Source organism: Pongo abelii, chromosome 20, assembly GCF_028885655.2.
Source record: "Pongo abelii isolate AG06213 chromosome 20, NHGRI_mPonAbe1-v2.0_pri, whole genome shotgun sequence".
Classification (NCBI taxonomy): domain Eukaryota; kingdom Metazoa; phylum Chordata; class Mammalia; order Primates; family Hominidae; genus Pongo; species Pongo abelii.
The window spans coordinates 4238274-4258271 of NC_072005.2; the positions used below are offsets into that span (position 1 = coordinate 4238274).

At 55.2% G+C, this 19998-nt stretch overlaps 2 protein-coding genes across 11 annotated transcripts in view; one reads left to right on the top strand and one right to left on the bottom strand.

Moving 5' to 3' along the window:
- STAP2 (signal transducing adaptor family member 2) overlaps positions 1–14012 on the bottom strand; it is a 15024-nt gene extending 1012 nt beyond the window's left edge. The window contains exons 1-11 of one of the 4 annotated variants that reach the window (XM_024237062.3): positions 13755–14010; positions 9452–9523; positions 9173–9295; positions 7542–7598; positions 5490–5590; positions 4175–4309; positions 2685–2754; positions 2493–2595; positions 2311–2376; positions 723–893; positions 543–635 (exon numbers count right to left, since the gene is read on the bottom strand). In XM_024237062.3, the coding sequence (XP_024092830.2) occupies positions 543–635; positions 723–893; positions 2311–2376; positions 2493–2595; positions 2685–2754; positions 4175–4309; positions 5490–5590; positions 7542–7598; positions 9173–9295; positions 9452–9523; positions 13755–13856 (1093 nt within the window). In that variant the 5' untranslated portion in view covers positions 13857–14010. Of the gene's footprint in view, positions 1–542; positions 636–722; positions 894–2310; positions 2377–2492; positions 2596–2684; positions 2755–4174; positions 4310–5489; positions 5591–7541; positions 7599–9172; positions 9296–9451; positions 9524–13754 lie in introns of all 4 variants that reach the window. The other 3 variants (XM_024237063.3, XM_054539379.2, XM_054539381.2) reach the window with 3 other exon arrangements.
- The window catches only part of MPND (MPN domain containing), a 25911-nt gene continuing 15629 nt past the window's right edge, over positions 9717–19998 (top strand). For 3 of the 7 annotated variants that reach the window (XM_024237166.3, XM_054539384.2, XM_054539386.2), the window contains exons 1-2: positions 18355–18460; positions 18552–18853. In XM_024237166.3, the coding sequence (XP_024092934.3) occupies positions 18454–18460; positions 18552–18853 (309 nt within the window). In that variant the 5' untranslated portion in view covers positions 18355–18453. Of the gene's footprint in view, positions 9814–18354; positions 18461–18551; positions 18854–19998 lie in introns of those variants that run through there. The other 4 variants (XM_054539387.2, XM_054539383.2, XM_054539385.2 and 1 more) reach the window with 4 other exon arrangements.

Sequence of the window (19998 nt, forward strand, 5' to 3'; positions counted from 1 at the left end):
CAAAAATTAGATGGACGTGGTGGCAGGTGCCTGTAATCCCAGCTACTTGGGAGGCTGAGGCAGGAGAATCACTTGAACCCGGCAGACAGAGGTTACAGTGAGCCGAGTTCGCGCCACTGCCTGGGCAACAGAGTGAGACTCCATCTCAAAACAAAAAACAACAACAATAAAGACAGATGAACCAGGCGCGGTGGCTCACGCCTGTAATCCCAGCACTTTGGGAGGCCGAGGTGGGTGGTTCACGAGGTCAGGAGATCGAGACCATCCTGGCTAACATGGTGAAACCCCGTCTCTATTAAAAATACAAAAAAAAAATTAGCCGGGCGTGGTGGCGGGCGCCTGCAGTCCCAGCTACCGGGGAGGCTGAGGCAGGAGAATGGCGTGAACCCAGGAGGCGGAGCTTGCAGTGAGCCAAGATTGCGCCACTGCACTCCAGCCTGGGCGACAGAGTGAGACTCCGTCTCAAAAAAAAAAAAAAAGACAGATGAGGGCTGAGGCTGGCCTGCCATCAGGTGAGGGTGGGATTTGGGGGGGACCCCAACCTGGCTTGGGTCCAACGGGTGGCTTTGGAAGCTTGGCAGGAGGCTTTGGCAACTTCTTTGGCTTCAGGATGACTGGCCGACTAGAGGAAGCCACTGCGTGAACAAAAGTGTAACATGTCACATCAGCTGTTAACCTGCTTCCCCAGCCCCCAGCTCTCAGCAGCTCTGTTCCCCACTCACCGTCTTGGTTCTCATAGTCAACAGCTGGGGCATCTCCAATGGGGGTCACGTAGTTCTCTTCCTGGTTCGGTAGTGGGGGCAGTGGGGGTAACATGGGCAGCTTGTCCTGGCTGGACACAGGCACAGACGCAGGTGACAGCGGCTTGGGGCCACCTGTGCAGGGTGCAGGACCTGATGGGGAAAGGTGGTCACTGTCAAGACCCACGTCATACAGGGACACCTGGCAGGTGGGGGGGGGGGGGTCTGTGTGCATGCCTGGAGACAGGCATGTGTCCCTGTGTGTCTGTGTGTGTGCCCATGTATAAGTCTGTGTCTGGGCCGGGTGCGGTGGCTCACGCTTGTAATCCCAGCACTTTGTGAGGCTGGGGTGGGCGGATCACCTGAGGTCAGGGGTTCAAGACCAGCCTGGCCAATATGGTGAAACCCTGTCTCTACTAAAAATACAAAAATTAGCTTGGCGTGGTGGTAGGCTCCTGTAATCGCAGCTACTCGGGGCTGAAGCAGGAGAATCGCTTGAACCTGGGAGGGAGAGGTTGCAGTGAGCCGAGATTGCACCACTGCACTCCAGCCTGGGTGACAGAGCGAGACTCCGTCTCAAAAAAAAAAAAAAAAAAAAAGGTCTGTCTTTGTGTGGCATACACATGTACACTAACTGAATCTGGATAAGTTAAATCAAAGTGCAAGGTTTGTACACACACGCCTGTTGTGTGTATACGTGTGTGACTGCACGCCTGCTGAGGTAGCTGCTTTAGTCCTTGTCTACGTGAGTGCGTTTTGCCCATGTATCTACATGTGTCCGATTTTGTGCCTGTGCATGGACGCGTCTGCATTTATGTGTACACATGTGATTGTGGCATGAGACAGGTGTATCTGTGCTACATAGCATATATATGTGACTGGAATTAGGGGACACATGTATTTATGCATGTGTGGATCTGTTGTGCCCACACAAGTGTGTGTCACCTTCTGGCTAGGCAGGTGGCCACAGTTCATGGATCATGCATGTGTGATGTGTGTGTGGATGTGGCACTTGGGGGTCCTTGCATACACCCAGCCCAGGGAAGACCAGACAACCCACGCTACATTCCTTTCTACTGTGTTCTCTGCCTCCTCTTCCCACTCCATAAACAGGACGATTTCCACCTCTTTCCCAACACCCACCCGGATTCCCGGTCCCTGGGGGGCTACTGCTTCTCCGGGTGTACCCTCTGACCCCTCAATGCCCATTTCTACCTAAGAAGATCCTTTGGGACCATCTGCAAAGACCCACTCTTCTGGGAAGCTTTCCCTGCTCTGCCCCCATCTTCTCCGGAACTCTAGGCACCTCCCCCGAGCCCAGGTGTTTCCTCCACCCCAAATTCAACTCTACAGGATGAGAGTGTCTGTGTTTAGCTCTGTCCCAAGCTGGGACCCCTGCCCCTTCCCCCCCACACACACCCTGACGGCAGGGTCTGAGTCATTTCTATCCCTGCAACTTTGGGAACAACATCAGATACAAGAGGTGCAGCCACCAAAGTGACTGAGGGGGCGTGGCTGAATGCGGGGTCCTCGATCCCTCCCACCTCGGCCCGCGGGAAGGGGGCGTCACCTGGGCCCGGGGCGGAGGGCGCCACCCACACATTCTCGCCATTCTCCTTATCGGCTTCCACGTAGCCTGGAACAGAGAGGGCGGCCTGGAGGAAGCGCGGCGGCCAGGGGCGGCCCGGTCCGTCCGAGCGGGGGCGGGAGAGGTGAGGACTGGGCCCCCGAACTCCCCGAAGGCGCACCCACCTAGCACCTTCTCGTAGTCCTCGTCTAACAGGAATGGCACCAGCGCCTTTTTGGTGTGCGACACGAAATAGTTGACCACGGCGTCCAGGGAGGTGCAAGAGAACTGGGGGCAGATCGGGGAGCGGTCAGGCTGCTGGAGAAGGGACGCGGACCCCACAAAGGCACTTCTAGGGACTCTGGCCCAACGCTCACCGGCTCTTCCACATCGATGACGTACTTGGGGCCCTCCCGCTTCACCTTGTAATGCCGGACCACGTGCGTCCTGCACCAGGATAAACCGAGTGAGTGGCTGGCTCAGCCCAGGCTCCCACACCGCCCCCCAGGGAAGGCCCCGCCCCAACTCCAGGCTCCGCCCCCAATAGAAACAGGTCCATACTGGCTCCGCTCCCACAGAAGGCCCCGCCACTGACTGGTTCCACCCCATAAAGGACCTAAGCCCCCCTGACCTCCCGGAGAACTGACTGCCCGATCCCAGCACTGCTCCCAGCGGGGAGCAGGCCCGACCGACCCACCCCCACAGAAGACCCCACCTCTAGTCTTGGCACCACCTCCAGGGAGGGACCAGGCCAGACTGACAACACCCTAGGAAAGGTCAGCCCCTAATTCTGGCACCGCGCTTAGGGAGAACCAGGCCCTAAAGACCCCGCCCCAGGTAGGCCCCACCCCCTGTAATGGCTCCACCCCCAGGCACCGACTCTACCTTCTACACCGCCTTGCCCAACCCTGGACTGGGCTTGAGAATTTGGCATAAGGCTCTGACTTCGCCCCCAGGGTGGCTCCGCCTCCATAGCCCTACTCAACTTCCAAAAAGGATCACGGCCATGACTTTCCCCATAGATCCTGACTCTGCCCAAAGAGCCCATTCCCACCCCTGGATTTGACTTCATCCCCTCCAGTGGCCCAGACCTGGGCCCTGCGTACCTGACGTTCCGGAGAAGCCGACCCTAACCCAGGAGTCTGACTCCACCTACAGGGAGTCCCAGCTCCTAACCCAAGACCTGGCTCTTCCTGCAAAGGAGTCGGCCTGGGCTCTACCTTCTTCCCTAGGCATTAACCCCATACCTGGGCCAACGCCAGCCTCAGGATCCCAGGCCCCCGGAGCTCTGATCCCGCCCCCAGCCCTCCCTGCCCAGCTCTGACTCCGCCCCCATGCTCCCCTGCCTAGCATTGACTCCACCCGCCCCCAGCCCGCCCAGCCCAGCTCTGACTCCGCCCCAACACGCCCAGTGTAGCTCTGACTCCGCCACCAGTGTACGCTGCTCAGCTCTGACTCCACCCCCGCCAGCCCGCCCAGCCCAGCTCTGACTCCTCCCCCAGCCCGCCCAGCCCAGCTCTGACTCCTCCCCCAGCCCGCCCAGCCCAGCTCTGACTCCTCCCCCAGCCCGCCCAGCCCAGCTCTGACTCCTCCCCCAGCCCGCCCATCCCAGCTCTGACTCCTCCCCCAATCCGCCCAGCTCAGCTCTGGCTCCGTCCCCCAGCCCGCCCAGCCCAGCTCTGACTCCTCCCCCAGCCCGCCCAGCCCAGCTCTGACTCCTCCCCCAATCCGCCCAGCTCAGCTCTGGCTCCGTCCTCTGGCCTACCCACTAGCGGGTCGGGCTCCGCCCCTGCTTCTGACCACGCCCCGGCGCCCACCCTCCTTCCACCCTCCTCCCACCCACGGCTCCCGAGACGCGCATGCGCACCCATTGTGCATCTGCCGCGTGGTGACCGACACGCCGTCAGCGCCGTCCCCGCTGGGCCGCAGCAGCAGGTTCCCGCACTCGGGGTAGCGCTCCAGGAGCAGTTGTGCCTCCAGCCGGCTCACCTTCAGGAAGCATCTGTGGCGGGCCGCGTCACCCACTCGGGACCCGGGAGACCAAGTCCGCTCTTCCGCACGTAAACCCCGCCTCCTCTGAGACCCAGCCCCATCCCCATCCCCTAGGCCCAGGAGACCCTGCCCTGCTCTCCAGACCCAGGCCCCTCCCACGGAGACCTAGTCCGGCCTTCCAGGCTCCTAGTTTTTGTGGGTGTTTTTTTTTTGAGACAGGATTTCGCTCTTGTTGCCCAGGCTGGAGTGCAATGGCGCGATCTCGGCTCACCGCAACCTCTGCCTCCCGGGTTCAAGCGATTCTCCTTCCTCAGCCTCCTGAGTAGCTGGGATTACAGGCATGCGCCACCAGGCCCGGCTAATTTTTGTATTTTTAGTAGAGACGGGATTTCTCCATGTTGGTCAGGCTGGTCTCGAACTCCCTACCTCAGGTGATCCGGCCGCCTCGGCCTCCCAAGGTGCTGGGATTACAGGCGTGAGCCACTGCATCTGGCCGGGTTTTTTGGGTTTTTTTTTTCTTTAGAGATGGGGTCTCGCTATGTTGCCCAGGCTGGGTCTCGAACTGGATAAAAGCAATCCTCCCGCCTCGACCTCCCAAAACGCTGAGATGACAGGCGCGAGCCACCGCGGCCAGCCAGGCTCTTAATTCTGGCCCCAGAGATGCAGCTCCAACCCCTAGGGAGACCCAGCCCTGCCTTGTAGGCACCTAGAGCCTCCCCTGGAGATCCTGTCCCGCCCTCCAAACACCTAGACCTTCCTGGAGGCCCTGCCCGCCTCCCTAATCACCAAGAACCGCGCACAAAGACGATGCTCCGCCCCCCATCCAGGCCCCGCCTCTAGGGTCCGGGCTACCCTCTCCGACAAATAACTCCTCCCCGGAGACGAAGCATCACCTTCTAGACACCTAGACTGACCACCCCCAGACCCTGTCCCCACTCCTCAGGCCTAGGCCCCGCCTCTGAAGACCCTTCCAGTCCCCTAGGCCCCTAGACCCGCTCCTGGAGATCCTGCCCTGCCTCCCAGCATGGGCCATAACTTCCCCTCCCCCTCCCCCAACCCCCAGCCCCAATGCAGTCCTCATGCAAAATCCAAGACCCAACTCCAGGGGACCCAACTCACCGCCCACCCTCAGCCACACACCCACCTCCCGTCCCCATCCTGCAGCCCCTCGGGACAGGCGGGACACTCACGAGGGTGTCTCCAGTGCACGGCGCGCCTCCTCTTTGGCCAAGACTTCAGACATCATGTATAGGTGCCCAGGAAGCAGAGTCAAGTCGGTCGGGACACGGAGCTGAGGGGCGATCGAGGGACAGTGACTGCACCTGGCCGGCCGGGAATGGACGGCTGTGCCCAAGTCACAGAGTGGCAAATTGAGGCCAGAGCTCAGAACAATGAACTCTGACACCTTAGGGGGCAAAGAGGGCTTCGAGGGGGTTGCAGAGGAGTGTTGAATGAGAGTAGATGCTGGGGCCAGGTGTGGTGGCTCACGCCTGTAATTCCAGCACTTTGGGAGGCCGAGGCGGGCAGATCACCTGAGGTTAGGAGTTCGAGACCAACCTGGGCAACATGGCAAAACCCCATTTGTACTAAAAATACAAAAAATTAGCCGGGCGTGGTGGCAGACACCTGTAATCTCAGCTACTCGGGAGGCTGGGGCAGGAGAATCACTTGAACCTGGAAAGGCGGAGGCTGCAGTGAGCCGAGATCACGCCATTGCACTTCAGCCTGGGTGACAGAGTGAGACTCCGTTCCCCACTCCCCCACCCCACCAAAAAAAAAAAAAAGAGTAGATGCTGGAATCTAGGGTCTCAAAGTAAAGTCTGCAGGGGCCAGGCAGGTCTCAAACTCAATGGCCTGCCAGGGTGAGGCAGGAAACAGGTAAATCAGAGGGAAATCAGGAAGGTAGACTAAAATTTCCGGTTGATAAATGATGTCAGCTAATTTTTTTTTTTTTTTTTTTGAGACGGAGTTTAGTTCTGTCACCAAGCTGGAGTGCAGTGGCGATCTTGGCTCACTGCAAGCTCCGACTCCCGGGTTCAAGCAATTCTCCTCCCTCAGCCTCCCGGGTAGCTGGAATTACAGGCTCCCGCCACCACACCCAGCTAATTTTTGTATTTTTAGTAGAGACAGGGTTTCACTGTGTTGGCCAGGATGGTCTTGATTTCCTGACCTCGTGATCCGCCAGCCTTGGCCTCCCAAAGTGCTGGGATTACAGGCGTGAGCCACCGCTCCTGGCGGATGTCAGCTAATTTTTAAAAATTTGGCACTCTGTGGTTGGACATGGTGGCTCACATCTATAATCCCATCACTTTGGGAGGCGAAGGAGGGTGGATCGCTTGAGCACAGAAGTTGGAGACCAGCCCGGGCAACATAGTGAGACCCTGCTCTACAAAAAATTTTTAAATTAGTCAGATGTGGTAGTGTGTGTCTGTATCCCAGCTACTTGGGAGGCTGAGGCAGGAGGACTACTTGAGCCTGGGAGTTGGAGGCTGCAGTGAGCTATGATCACACCACTGCACTCCAGCCTGGGCAACAGAGACCCTGTCTCAAAAAAATAAAATAAGAAATACGGCTGGTCGCTGTGGCTCACGCCTGTAATCCCAGCACTTTGGGTGGCCAAGGCGGGCGGATGACTCAAGGTCAGGAGTTCGAGACCAGCCTGGCCAACAGGGTGAAACCCCATGTATACTAAAAATACAAAAATTAGCCAGGTGTGGTGGCGGACGCCTGTAATCCCAGCTACTTGGGAGGCTGAGGCACAAGAATTGCTTGAACCGGGGAGGCAGAGGTTGCAGTGAGCTGAGAACGCGCCATTGCACTCCAGCCTAGGCAACAGAGTGAGACTTAGTCTCAAAAAAATAAAATAAAATTTTGGCCAGGCACGGTGGCTCACGCCTGTAATCCCAGCACTTTGGGAGGTTGAGGCGGGCGGATCACGAGGTCAGGAGACAGAGACCATCCTGGCTAACACGGTGAAACCCCGTCTCTATTGAAAATACAAAAAAATTAGCCGGGCATGGTGGCGGGTGCCTGTAGTCCCAGCTACTCGGGAGGCTGAGGCAGGAGAATGGTGTGAACCTGGGAGGCGGAGCTTGCAGTGAGCGGAGATCGCGCCACTGCACTTCAGCCTGGGCGACAGAGCGAGACTCCGTCTCAAAAAAAAAAAAAAAAGAAAGAAAAAGGAGGCTTTTTGAGGAGATCTGGAGAATGGGAGAGAGGGCGCAGAGAGCCACTACTCTTACCTCCACCACCGTTAAGATGAAGCCTTTCCACATTTCCCGACACTCCAAGGTCTCTACCTAGGAACAAAAGAAAGGAAAGAATCCATGTCAGTGAGCCTCAGTCTACTCATCAATGAAACTGGACTAGGGAAGAGTCCCTGCTTCAAAGGACTGTTTTCTTTTTTCTTTTTCTTCTTCTTTTTTTTTTGAGACGGAGTCTCATTCTTCTGTCGCCCAGGCTGGAGTGCAGTGGCGCGATCTCAGCTCACTGCAACCTCCACCTCCCAGGTTCAAGTGATTCTCCTGCCTCAGCCTCCTGAGTAGCTGGGACTACAGGCATGCACCACCTCTCCAAGGTTTTTTTTTTTTTTTTTCTCTTAGACATGAGGGTCTCACTTTGTTGCCCAGGCTGGTCTTGAACTCCTGGGCTCAAGCTATCCTTCTGCCTTGGCAACCCAAAGTGCTCAGATTACAGGCGTGAGCCACCATGCCTGGCTGATACTATGATTTTTGATGTTATTATATCAACATTTGAAAAACATAGATCAGGCTGGATGCAGTGGCTCACTCACGCCTGTAATCCCAGCACTTTGGGAGGTCGAGGCGGGAGGATCACTTGAGCCTAGGGGTTCAAGACCAGACTGGGTAACATAGCGAGCCCCCGTCTCTACAAAAAATAAAATATTAGCCAGGCATAGTGGCATGTGCTTGGCTGAGGTAGGAGGATTGCTTGAGCCTGGGAGGTCGAGGCTGCAGTGAGCTATGATCTCACTACTGTACTCTAGCCTGGGCAACAAGCAAGACCCTGTCTCAAAATAAAATAATAGAAAAACATAGATCAGTTGCCAGACCTCTCATGCTCTAAACCCTCCCATAGGCCAGCCACCGTGACTCACGCCTGTAATCCCAGCACTTTGGGAGGCCTAGGTGGGCGGATCACTTGAGGTCAGGAGTTCGAGACCAGCCTGGCCAACATGGTGAAACCCCGTCTCTACCAAAAATACAAAAATTAGCGTCACGTGGTGGCACACGCCTATAATCCCAGCTAGTCAGGAGGCTGAGGCAGGAGAATCACTTAAACCCGGGAGGCAGAGGTTGTAGTGAGCCAAGATTGTGCCACTGCACTCCAGCCTGGGCGATAAGAGCGAAACTGTCTCAAAAAAATAAAAAATAAACCCTCGGCTGGGCGCGGTGGCTCACGCCTATAATTCCAGCAGTTTGGGAAGCCAAGGTGGGTGGATCAACTGAGGTCAGGAGTTCGAGACCAGCATGGCCAACATGGTGAAACCCCGTCTCTACTAAAGATTCAAAAAATTAGCCAGGAGTGGTTGTGCGTGCCTGTAATCCCAGCTACTCGGGAGGCTGAGGCAGGAGAATCACTTGAACCTGGGAGGCAGAGGTTGCAGTGAGCCAAGATCTTGCCATTGCACTCCAGCCTGGGTGACAGGGCGAGACTTGGTCTCAAAAAAAAAGATAATAAAATAAACCCTCCCATAGCACCCAGCTCCTTTGGGGTCAAGATCTAAGTCTTACCCAGGACCCACAGGGCCCTGTACTACCTGCCCCTTCGTGGTTGGCACAATGGAGGGTAGGAGCATTTGAGCATCGTCTGCCAGCACCGCCCCTCCGCACCCCTCCACCAAGGGGCCTACCTTGAACTTGATCTCCTGATTCCGGAGGATCAGGCTGAAGTGGGTGCCAGGGTCATGTGAGCTTCCCCGGGGAATCTCATCTTTGAGTTTCTCAAATGCTCCCAGGTTGAGCTTCTCCACGTGCTGGGGGCACAGAAGCAGGGGGTCTGGGCACCAGTTCCTTGGCCTCCAGGCCCCCTGGATGATGTAGCAGCCACCTTGACCACACCATCCACATTGTCTGCTTGGTCTCTGGGGTCAAGGGAAGGCCTGCTCTGGAGCCTCCATTCCCATCCTTACCTGGAAGTCCCGATTGCTATTGTAGAAATAAATGGTGAGACCCTGGAGGCCTGCCCAGAACTTCTTGTAGTCCTAGGGACCAGAGGTGCAGAAAGAAGAGGTGAGCGGCCAAGCTGAGTGCCTCTTATATACTCAGTCCTGCCTCGGGGCCTTTGCACTGGTTGTGCTCTCCGCCCCACGCTGCCCCCACATCTTTATCACCTCCCGCCTTGAGTTTCTGATCAAATGTTGCCTTCTTAGGGAGATCCCATGACCCAGCTTCTGGGTATCTGTTTTCCTCTGAGAAAGGACCAGAAGGAACCTTGATGTGATGAGGGATTCAGAGCAACCCCCGCCCATCTATAGAGATGGGGGCTCTAGGGGTAAGTTAACTAACTGGTTTAATGGTGTCCCATCCATCTTCCATCATCCAGCTACGCACTAGCCATCTATCATCCATCTGTCCATCCGCCCACCCACCCATCCACATATCCATCCATCCAATTATTCATCCATCCACCCACCCATCTATCCACCTACCATTCACCCATCCACTCATCCATTCGTCTATCTATCCATCCACCCACCATCCACCCACTCACCCATCCATCCATCACCCCCATCCATTCATCTATCCATCCACCCACCATCCATCATCCATCCATCCACTCATTCATCAATACATACCTCACCCAGCATCCATCCAGTCATCCATCCACCCACACATCCATCTGTCCACCCATCCATCCACCCATCCATCCATCCCTCCATCATCCATCCATTCACCCCCCGTCCATCATCCATCCACCCACTCATCCATCCATCCATCCATCCATCCCTCCATCATCCATCCATCCACTCACTCATCCATCCACCCACTCATCCATCCATACATACATACATCCACTCATCTATCAATGCATCCCTCCATCATCCATCCACCTACTCATCCATCCATCATCCATCCATGCATTCATCCATTCACCATCTACCCACCCACGCATCTGCCCGTTCATCCATCCATACATCCATCCACTCATCCATCCATACATCCCTCCATCATGCATCCACCTATTCATCCATCTATCATCCATCCATCATCCACCCACCCACCCATCTGCCCACTCATCCATCCATCCACTCACCCATCCATCCATCCACCCACTTGTATATGCACTTATCCATCCACCCACACATCCTCTCAGCCACCATCAAGCCCACATCTATTCACCAAGCCTCCACTCATCCCCCCATCTACCCATCCACCTGTCCCTCCATAGACACATGCACAGATACACACATGCATTTACCTAACATTTACTGAAGGCTTTTTATGTGCCAGCCCTGCTCCAGGCACTGGGACTAGAGCAATACAGGATTAAACAGCGTATTGCTTCATTATGTACCCACGATGTGCTGTTGGGCAAGTTATTTGAGTTGTCGTTGTCTGTTTCCCCAGCTGTAAAATGGTGATAATAATGGTGCCAACTCTGGAGGATCTCATGAGAATTAGGTGACTTTCCACATGGGAAGCACCGGGGCCTGCGTTGAGTCAAGTCCTCAACATGTGAACTGTGACTACAGCCCTAACTCCCTATTTCAGAAGACAGAAAACTAAGGTTCAAAGATTAAGTCACTTGCATAAGGCCTGGGAGTAAGGAAAGTGTGGAGCCGGGATTAGAACCTGGCTGGGTCTTCTGAATTTGGGCCCATAATCTTTTTTGTTTTGTTTTGTTTTTAAGAGACAGAGTCTTGCTCTGTCACCCAGGCTAGAGTGCAGTGGTGCGATCTCGGCTCACTGCAAACCTCCACCTCCCGGTTCAAGCAATTCTCCTGCCTCAGCTTCTCAAGTAGCTGGGACTACAAGTGCACACCACCACATCCAGCTAATTTTTGTATTTTTTAGTAGAGATGGGGTTTCACTATATGTTGGCCAGGCTAGTCTTGAACTCCTGACCTCAAGTGATCCGCTGGCCTCGGCCTCCCAAAGTGTTGGGATTACAGGCGTGAGCCACTGCACACAGCCTTTTTTTTTTTTTTTTTGAGACAGAGTCTCACTCTGTCACCCAGGCTGAAGTGCAGTCGCACCATCTCAGCTCACTGCAACCCCCCTGCCCCGGTTCAAGCAATTCTCCTGCCTCAGCCTCCCAAGTAGCTGGGATTACAGGCGCATACCACCACGCCCAGCTAATTTTTGTATTTTTAGTAGAGATGGGGTTTCACCATGTGGCCAGGCTTGTCTTGAATTCCTGACCTCAAGTGATCCTCCCACCTTGGCCTCCCAAAGTGTTGGATTACAGGCGTGAGCCACCACGCCGGCCCCCATTATCTTTCTTTCTTTTTTTTTTTTTTGAGAGCAGTCTTGTCCCCCAGGTTTGAGCGCAATGGCTTGATCTCGACTCACTGCAACCTTCGCCTCTTGGGTTCAAATGATTCTCCTGCCTCTGCCTCCCAAGTAGCTGGGATTAAGGTGCCTGGCACCATGCTCGGCTAATTTTTGTACTTTTTAGTAGAGATGAGGTTTCACCATGTTGGCCAGGTTGGTCTTCAACTCCTGACCTCAGGTGATCCGCCTGCCTCGGCCTCCCAAAGTGCTGGGATTACAGGCGTGAGCCACGAGCCCGGCCTCCCCATGATCTTTCTTAACCGCAGTGATCTACTGCCTCTGAAGGGTTTGTTGGGAGTATTTGGATGTATGGAGGTAGAAGGAAAGTCCACTCCACTACAGGTAAGGGAACCTCAGGGGCAGAGGCGGGGACATAGGCAGGGAGGAGCTGGGGGTGTTTGTTTTGATCTGTATCAGAAAATGAGGCAGGCGTGGTGGCTCACACCTCTAATCCCAGCATTTTGGGAGGCTGAGGCAGGAGGATCACTTAAGGCCAGGAGTTTAAGACCAGCCTGGGCAACATAGCAAGACCCTATCTTTTTTTTTTTTTTTTTGAGACGGAGTCTCGCTCTGTTGCCAGGCTGGAGTGCAGTGGCACGATCTTGGCTCACTGCAACCTCTGCCTCCCAGGTTCAAGTGATTCTCCTGCCTCAGCCTCCAGAGTAGCTGGGATCACAGGCATGCACCACCACGCCCGGCTAATCTTTGTATTTTTAGTAGAGATGGGGTTTCACCATGTTGGCCAGGCCGGTCTCGAACTCCTGACTTCAGGTGATCCACCCGCCTCGGCCTCCCTAAATGCTGGGATTACAGGTGTGAGCCACTGCGCCTGGCCAGCAAGACCCCATCTTAAAAAAAAAAAAAGGGTGGGTGCGGTGGCTCATGCCTGTAATCCCAGCACTTAGGGAGGCCGAGATGGGTGGATCACCTGAGGTCAAGAGTACAAGACCAGCCGAGCCAACATAATGAAACCCTGTCTTTACTAAAAATACAAAAATTAGGTGTGGTGGTGCGTGCCTGTAATCCCAGCAACTCGGGAGGCTGAGGCACAAGAATCACTTAATCGTTTGAACCTGGGAGGTGGAGGTTGCAGTGAGCCAAGACGGTGCCACTGCACTGCAGCCTGGGCGACAGAGTGAGACTCAGTCTCAAAAATAAATAAATAAATAAAAATTAGCCAGAAGAGGCGGTGCATGCCTGTGGTCCCACCTACTCAGGAGGCTGGGGCGGGAGGTTCACTTGAGCCCAGGAGTTTGAGGCTACAGTGAGCCATGATCGTGCCCCTGCGCTCCAGCCTGGGTGACAGAGCAACTCTGTCTCTAACAAAAAGAAAGAAAGAAAATGAATATGTGGCATGGGGAAGGAGAGGTAGGGCCTCACGGGGAACGGAGGGGCTGGGACTTTATTCTGAGGAAGACATAAGCACACACACACACATGCACGCACTGTCCATGGCAACTATCTGTCCTGTGGAATGTGGCCCCCACTAGCTCTTACTGTCCTCACATGTCACCTGTCCTGGCCAGCAGCTGAGGTTCACGGAGTTTGTCCTGGGCTGGCAGAGGGAGGAAGCTCGGGAGTCAGAGGACTCCCTGTTTCCAGGAGGAAGTCCCTGATCTTGTTTGTATTCAAGAGAGTGAATGAGAGACAAAAGCAAAGATTGAGACAAAGAGAGAGAGAGACTGAGACAGACATCGGGAGAGACAGACGGGGCCAGGGGGAGAGAAAGAGAAAAAGAAACCAAATTCAAAGACATACGGAGGAGACAGACGCACAGAGAGGCAGATGGCCGGAACCCACACCAGCCCCCCAGCACGTGTCCTGCCCCATCCAGCACCCACCCTGCTCCCCTTGGCGAGTGGGGAGACTGGGACTCAGAGAGGTGCCAGAGCTCCCCATGGTGGCCCAGCAGGGCCAGCCCCCGCCTCCCCACCTTACCCGGTCACAGGGCCCCTTCTTCTCTAGAAAGCTCTCATAGTAGTGTGAAGGCAGGACACCCTTAGGCTTGGGGACACGGGGTGGCCTCAGGGCAGAGGCCATGATGGGGCCAGGGTCTTCCGCCTGGCCTCTCCTTCCAGTGGGTGTCCCAGCTGGGCCGGGAAGCTGAGAAACAGGTTTCAGGGGAGTTTCCTCTGTCAGCCTGTCAACTCCCTCCCCTGCTAGGGCTGGGCAGAGGCTGAGCCCAGCAGGTCTAGTGATCCTAAGGAAATCCCCGCCTCTCCGGTGTGGAACTGAGAACGGAGAGAATGTATAAGTCTACTTGAATGGGAGAATAATCTTCGCTATATCTGCAAAGACAGAGACATGGTCTGTCTCTTCATTTATTTATTTATTTTTCCTATTTTGAGACAGAGTTTCACTCTTGCCCAGGCTGGACTGCAGTGGTATGATCTTGGCTCACTGCGACCTCTGCCTCCCGGGTTCAGAGACTGAGTCCAAGCTCAGTCTCCTGACTAGCTTGGATTGCAGGTGACTGCCACCACGCCTGGCTAATTTTTGTATTTGTGGTAGAGATGAGGTTTCACCATGTTGGCCCAGGCTGGTCTCGAACTCCTGACCCCAAGTTTTCTGCCCGCCTCAGCCTCCCAAACTGCTGAGATTACAGGCATGAGCCACTGCACCTGGCCCTTTCTCTCACTTTGATGGACCCGAATGATTACATTGGGCCACCTGGATAATCCACGATAATCTCCCTATTTTAAAAGTCAGCTGACTAGCAACTTTGATTTCATTTGCAAGTTTTCTTTTTTAGATTGTGTCTCGTTCTGTTGTCGATGCTGGAGTGCAGTGGCACGATCATAGTTCACTGCAGCCCTGACCTCCCAATCTCAAGTGGTCCTCCTGCCTTAGCCACCCGAAGAGCTGGGACTATAGGTGGGCACCACCACACCCAGCTAATTTATTTTCCTTTTTTAAGGATGAGTTCTCACTATGTTGCCTAGGCTGGAGTACAGTGGGGCGATCATGAGTCACTATAGCCTCGACCTTACAGGCTCAAGTGATCCTCCAGCCTCAGCCTCCAGAGTAGGTGATACTACAGTTGCACGCCACCACACCTGGCTAATTTTTTTTTTTTTCTTTTTTTTGAGACAGAATCTTGCTCTGTAGCCCAGGCTGGAGTGCAGTGGAGCGACCTTGGCTTACTGCAACCTCTGCCTCCCAGGTTCAAGCAATTCTCCTGCCTCAGCCTCCCGAGTAGCTGGGATTATAGGCGCGTGCCACCATGCCCAGCTAATTTTTTTGTATTTGTATTTTAGTAGAGATGGAGTTTCACTGTGTTAACCAGGATGGTCTTGATCTCCTGACCTTGTGATCTGCCTGCCTCGACCTCCCAAAGTGCTGGGATTATAGGCGTAAGCCACCGTGCCCAGCCCTCAGGCTGGTCTTGAACTCCTGGGCGCAAGTGATCCTCCAGTCTAGGCCTCCCAAAGTGCTGGGGTTACAGGTGTGTGCCACTGTGCCTGGCGTCTATCTTTAATCTTCAAATCCCTTTGCCATGTATCCTAACATATTCACAGATTCTGGGAATTAGGGCGTGGATATCTTTAAGAGACCATTATTCTGCCTACCACAGCTTGTTTAATATGGTGGACAATTGATTAATTTTGAATACTGAACCAGTCTTGGGTCCCTGGAGTAAACCCCACTTGTCATGGTGTATAATTCACTTTATATATTGTTGAATTCTACTTTGTAATATTTTGTTAAGGATTTTTGCGTGTCTTCCTGAGGGATATGGGGTGTAGCTTGCTTTCTTTGTACCGTCTTTATCTGGTTTTGGTATCAGGGTCATAGTTCCATAAAATGAACAGGGAAGTGTCCCCTTCAATTTTCTGGAAGAGATTATGTGAAATTGGTGTTAATTCTTCTTTGAACCTTTGGCAGAATTCCTTAGTGAAAACATCTGGGTCTGGAGATTGCTTTTTTGGGAGTTTTTAAATTACAAATTCAATTTCCTTAATAGTTACCAGGGCTAGACTTTGTATACATAGCAGAACCGGTGTTCTAGAAACCACAGAAAGGCCGTGGGACTGTGGGCAATGTGTTCATCCACTGAACTGTCTGATAAAGTTGATAGTATCAGCTATACTAAGTAAGGTCAGAGAGTTCGTTTTTGTTTTGTTTTATTTTGTTTTTATTTTTTTTTTCAGACAGGGTTTCGCTCCTTTTGCCCAGGCTGGAGTGCAGTGGCATGATCTCGGCTCACTGCAACCTCCGCCTCCCGGATTCAAGTGATTCTCCTGCGTCAGCCTTAGGAGTAGCTGGGATTACAGGCGCCCGCCACCACCCCCGGCTAATTTTTTTGTTTTTAGTAGAGATGGGGTTTCACCATGTTGGTCAGGCTGGTCTCAAGCTCCTGACCTCAAGTGATCCCAAAGTGCTGGGATAACAGGCGTGAGACACCGTGCCCAGCCAGGGTGGTTAGTTTTTATTGCAGTTGTCTAAGGCAATGTGGAGCGACAGAAGGATTTACAGCATGAGCGGAGGGCAGGGTGCGGTGGCTCACACCTGTAATCCAAACACTTTGGGAGCCCAAGTGGGAAGATTGCTTAAGGCCAGGACTTGGAGACCAGCATGGGCAACATACTGAGATCCCCTTCTTTTACAAAAAAATTAAAAATTAGCCAGGCATGTTAGCCATGCCTGTTGTCCCAGCTACTCTGGAGGCTGAGACAAGAGGCTCATTTGAGCCCAGGAGGCCAAGGCTGCAGTGAGCCATGATTGCACCAATGCACTCCAGCCTGGGAGACAGAGCAAGGCCCTGTCTCGAAAAGAAAAGAAAATAGGCTGGGCACAGTGGCTCACACCTGTAATCCCAGCACTTTGGGAGGCTGAGGCAGGTGGATCACCTGAGGTTGGGAGTTCGAGACCAGCCTGGCAAACATGGTGAAACCACTTCTCTACTAAAAATACAAAAATTAGCTGGGTGTGGTGACGTGCATCTGTAGTCCCAGCTAATCGGGAGGCTGAGGCAGGAGAATCGCTGGAACCCGGGAGGCGGAGGTTGCAGTGAGCCAAGATCTTGCCACTGCACTCCAGCCTGGGTGACAGAGAGACTCCATCTCAAAAAAAGAAAAAGAAAAAAAAGAAAAAAATAATAATATGAGAGGGAGGTGGTAATAGGTGCATTTTAGAAAGAGCCCTCTGGGGCAACGGTGGAAGACCGACAGGGTGGGGCACGAGTTTGGAGGCCTGAGACCCACTGCGATGGCCACGATTCGGGTGCAAGAGGCTGGAGGTGTGGCTCAGGGTTTTGGAAGGCAGGGGACGGAAAAAACCAAACAGAAAGTGCATAAGGACTTGGGGAAATAAACTGCGGCCGGTTTGGGCTATACTGTCTGGAGGCCTTGGGGATGCCCGTTGTTGGCTGGACGGTCAGGGTGGGGCCCCTAAAGGGTGCCTAGGCTGGACAATAATAACAACAACAACAATAGTTCACATGTACCCAGCTCTTGCTCTATGTCAAGTCTTCTTCCTGAGAACATTCCCGAGCACCCTGGAGGGCCTCCCCCACACCCCTACTGTCCAGTTCCCACTTCCCGACTGCGGTCTGGGCAAAGCCACCCGCATCTGAGCCCATCCCACGGCGTCCCGGAGCTTTAGGAAGTCCCCATCCCGGACTTTCAGCCCTGCCAGGGACTGAGGGAAATCCCAGCGCCTGGGCTCGGGGACGAAGGTCCCAGGGCAGGGTCGGGGATGAAGTTCCCGAAACAGGGTAGGGAACAAAGGCCGGGGCTGCACTGATCTGGGGCGCAACCAGCCCGGCCCTGCCTCCTGTTCCGCCCAAGGGTATGGAGGGCCGGACTCGGCTGACCTTATACCCGGAGCTGATTGGCTGGTGAGTCCAGTCCCTGCCTCTGATGGTTTGCGCTCAGAACTAAGGGTTTCTACTGATTGGTTTACATGGACGTCTGCCCATTGGTCAAATCCGAGTGGGTGTAATCAGATAGTTAATACGGATTGGTTGGTGCGAGAATCCAGTAGCTTGCTATCGATTGGTTGAGGGTGAAATAAATGGGACTCTTATCATTGGCTGGCGGGTTCCGCTACGGTCCAATCATGGAATCAGTCGAGGGCCGCCCCGGGAGGGTGGGAGTTAATTCTTTAGAGACTGAGGCCGGCTTGGGCGCTTTGGCTGCACCTGTGTCTGCGCGAGGCTGTTCCCAATTGGAGTCCGCATTGTTCCCCCGGACCTCAGTTTCTCCCCTGGTCCCAAAGGCCGAGGCCTCTGAGTTCCTCAAGTGCGGTGACCGCAGGTCTCAGCTTCTCCTCTCCTTGCAGCAGGCTGAGCCACTCGCGCACCCGCCCCAGGCTTCCACCTTGCAACCTATATCCCTGGACAGCGAGGCCTCAGTTTCCCATTCGCACCAATGAGCTCCCGGTCACCACCCCGTCCCCATGGAGCGGTGCTTCAGGCCTCAGTTTCCCGAATGTTCCCAGAGGGCTGAGTTCCCGATCTCTCCCTCGCGTGGGCATCCCCGAGGCCTCAGTTTCCCCGCCTACCCCAGCGCGCCGAGCCCTTCCCCCGACCCCGTCGACGGCCAATGGTTGGGGCGCCCTTCCCCTCCTCGGGGCGGGGCCGCGTCACGTGCCGGGAAGCCGGAGTCTGGGGCTCCGGGCGCGGGGAGGCGCGGCCATGGCAGGTACAGCGGGCCCGGCGGGGCGGAGGCGCGGGGCGCGGGGCTGCAGAGCCGGGGGGCGCGCGGCCTCCCTGCAGCCTCTCGCTGTCCGCAGCTCCGGAGCCACTGTCCCCGGCGGGCGGCGCGGGCGAGGAGGCGCCGGAGGAGGACGAGGACGAAGCGGAGGCCGAGGACCCCGAGCGGCCGAATGCGGGAGCCGGCGGCGGACGCAGTGGCGGCGGCGGCAGTAGCGTCAGCGGAGGAGGCGGCGGCGGCGGCGGCGGCGGCGGCGGGAGCGGGGCGGGGGGCTGCGGCCTGCCGGGGGGCGCGCTCACCAGGCGCGCGGTCACGCTGAGGGTGCTCCTCAAAGACGCGCTGCTGGAGCCCGGCGCCGGGGTGCTGTCCATCTACTACCTGGTGAGCACCCCGCCTCCCTCGTCCCATCGCGGCTCGGGCAGGAAGGGGAAACAGGCCCGGAGCTCCCTTGCTGCAGGACAAGCTTCAGTGTAGGGAGGGGAAACTGAGGCCCGGAGCTCCCTTGCTGAGGGACGAGCCCCGGTGTGGCGAGGGGAAACTGAGGCCCGGAGCTCCCTTGGCTGCAGGAAGAGCCCCAGTGTGAGGAGGGGAGACTGAGGCCTGGAGAGCTCCCTTGCTTTAGGACAAGCCCCAGTGTGGGGAAGGGAAACTGAGGCCCAGAGCTCCTTTCCTGCAGGAGGAGCTCCGGAGGAGGGAACACTGAGGCTCTTGTTACGGGACAAGCCCCATGTGGAGGAATCTGAGGCACAGATGGGTCCTTCCCTTGGGGAGGATGTAGATTACCAAACACCCCATCCCACAAAGCAGACCTCTCTGAACTCAGGCTCAGAGAAGAGCCGCCACCCGCGCAGGGTCAGATGGGCAACACCCCGGCCTTCCTGTGGTTTCCCAGCCGTGAAATGGAATATTTCCCCACCGTGGGAAAATTAGGGGAGGGTTAAATGAATAAAGCCCTCAGCAGGCGCCTGCCACATGGTAAGCACTTTATCTGTGGTAGGTATTATTACTTTTTTTTTTTTTTTTTTTGAGACAGAGTCTCGCTCTGTTGCCCAGGCTGGAATGCAGTTGCGCGATCTCGGCTCACTGCAACCTCTGCCTCCCGGTTCAAACGATTTTCTGCCTCAGCCTCCCGAGTAGCTGGGACTACATGTATGCGCCACCACGCCTGGCTAATTTTTTTTTGCAGTTTTAGTAGAGACGGGGTTTCACTATACTGGCCAGGCTGGTCTCGAACTCCTGACCTCGTGGTCCGCCCACCTCAGCTCCCAAAGTGCTGGGATTACAGGCATTAGCCACCATGCCCGGCATTTTTTTTTTTTTTTTTTTTTTTTTGAGACAGAGTCTCACGCTGTTGCCCAGGCTAGAGGGCAGTAGCATGATCTCGGCTCACTGCAACCTCTGCCTCCCGGTTCAAGCAATTCTCCTGCCTTAGCCTCTTGAGTAGCTGGGATTACAGGCACCCGCCACCATGCCTGGCTAATTTTTATATTTTTAGTAGAGATGGGGTTTCACCATGTTGGCCAGGC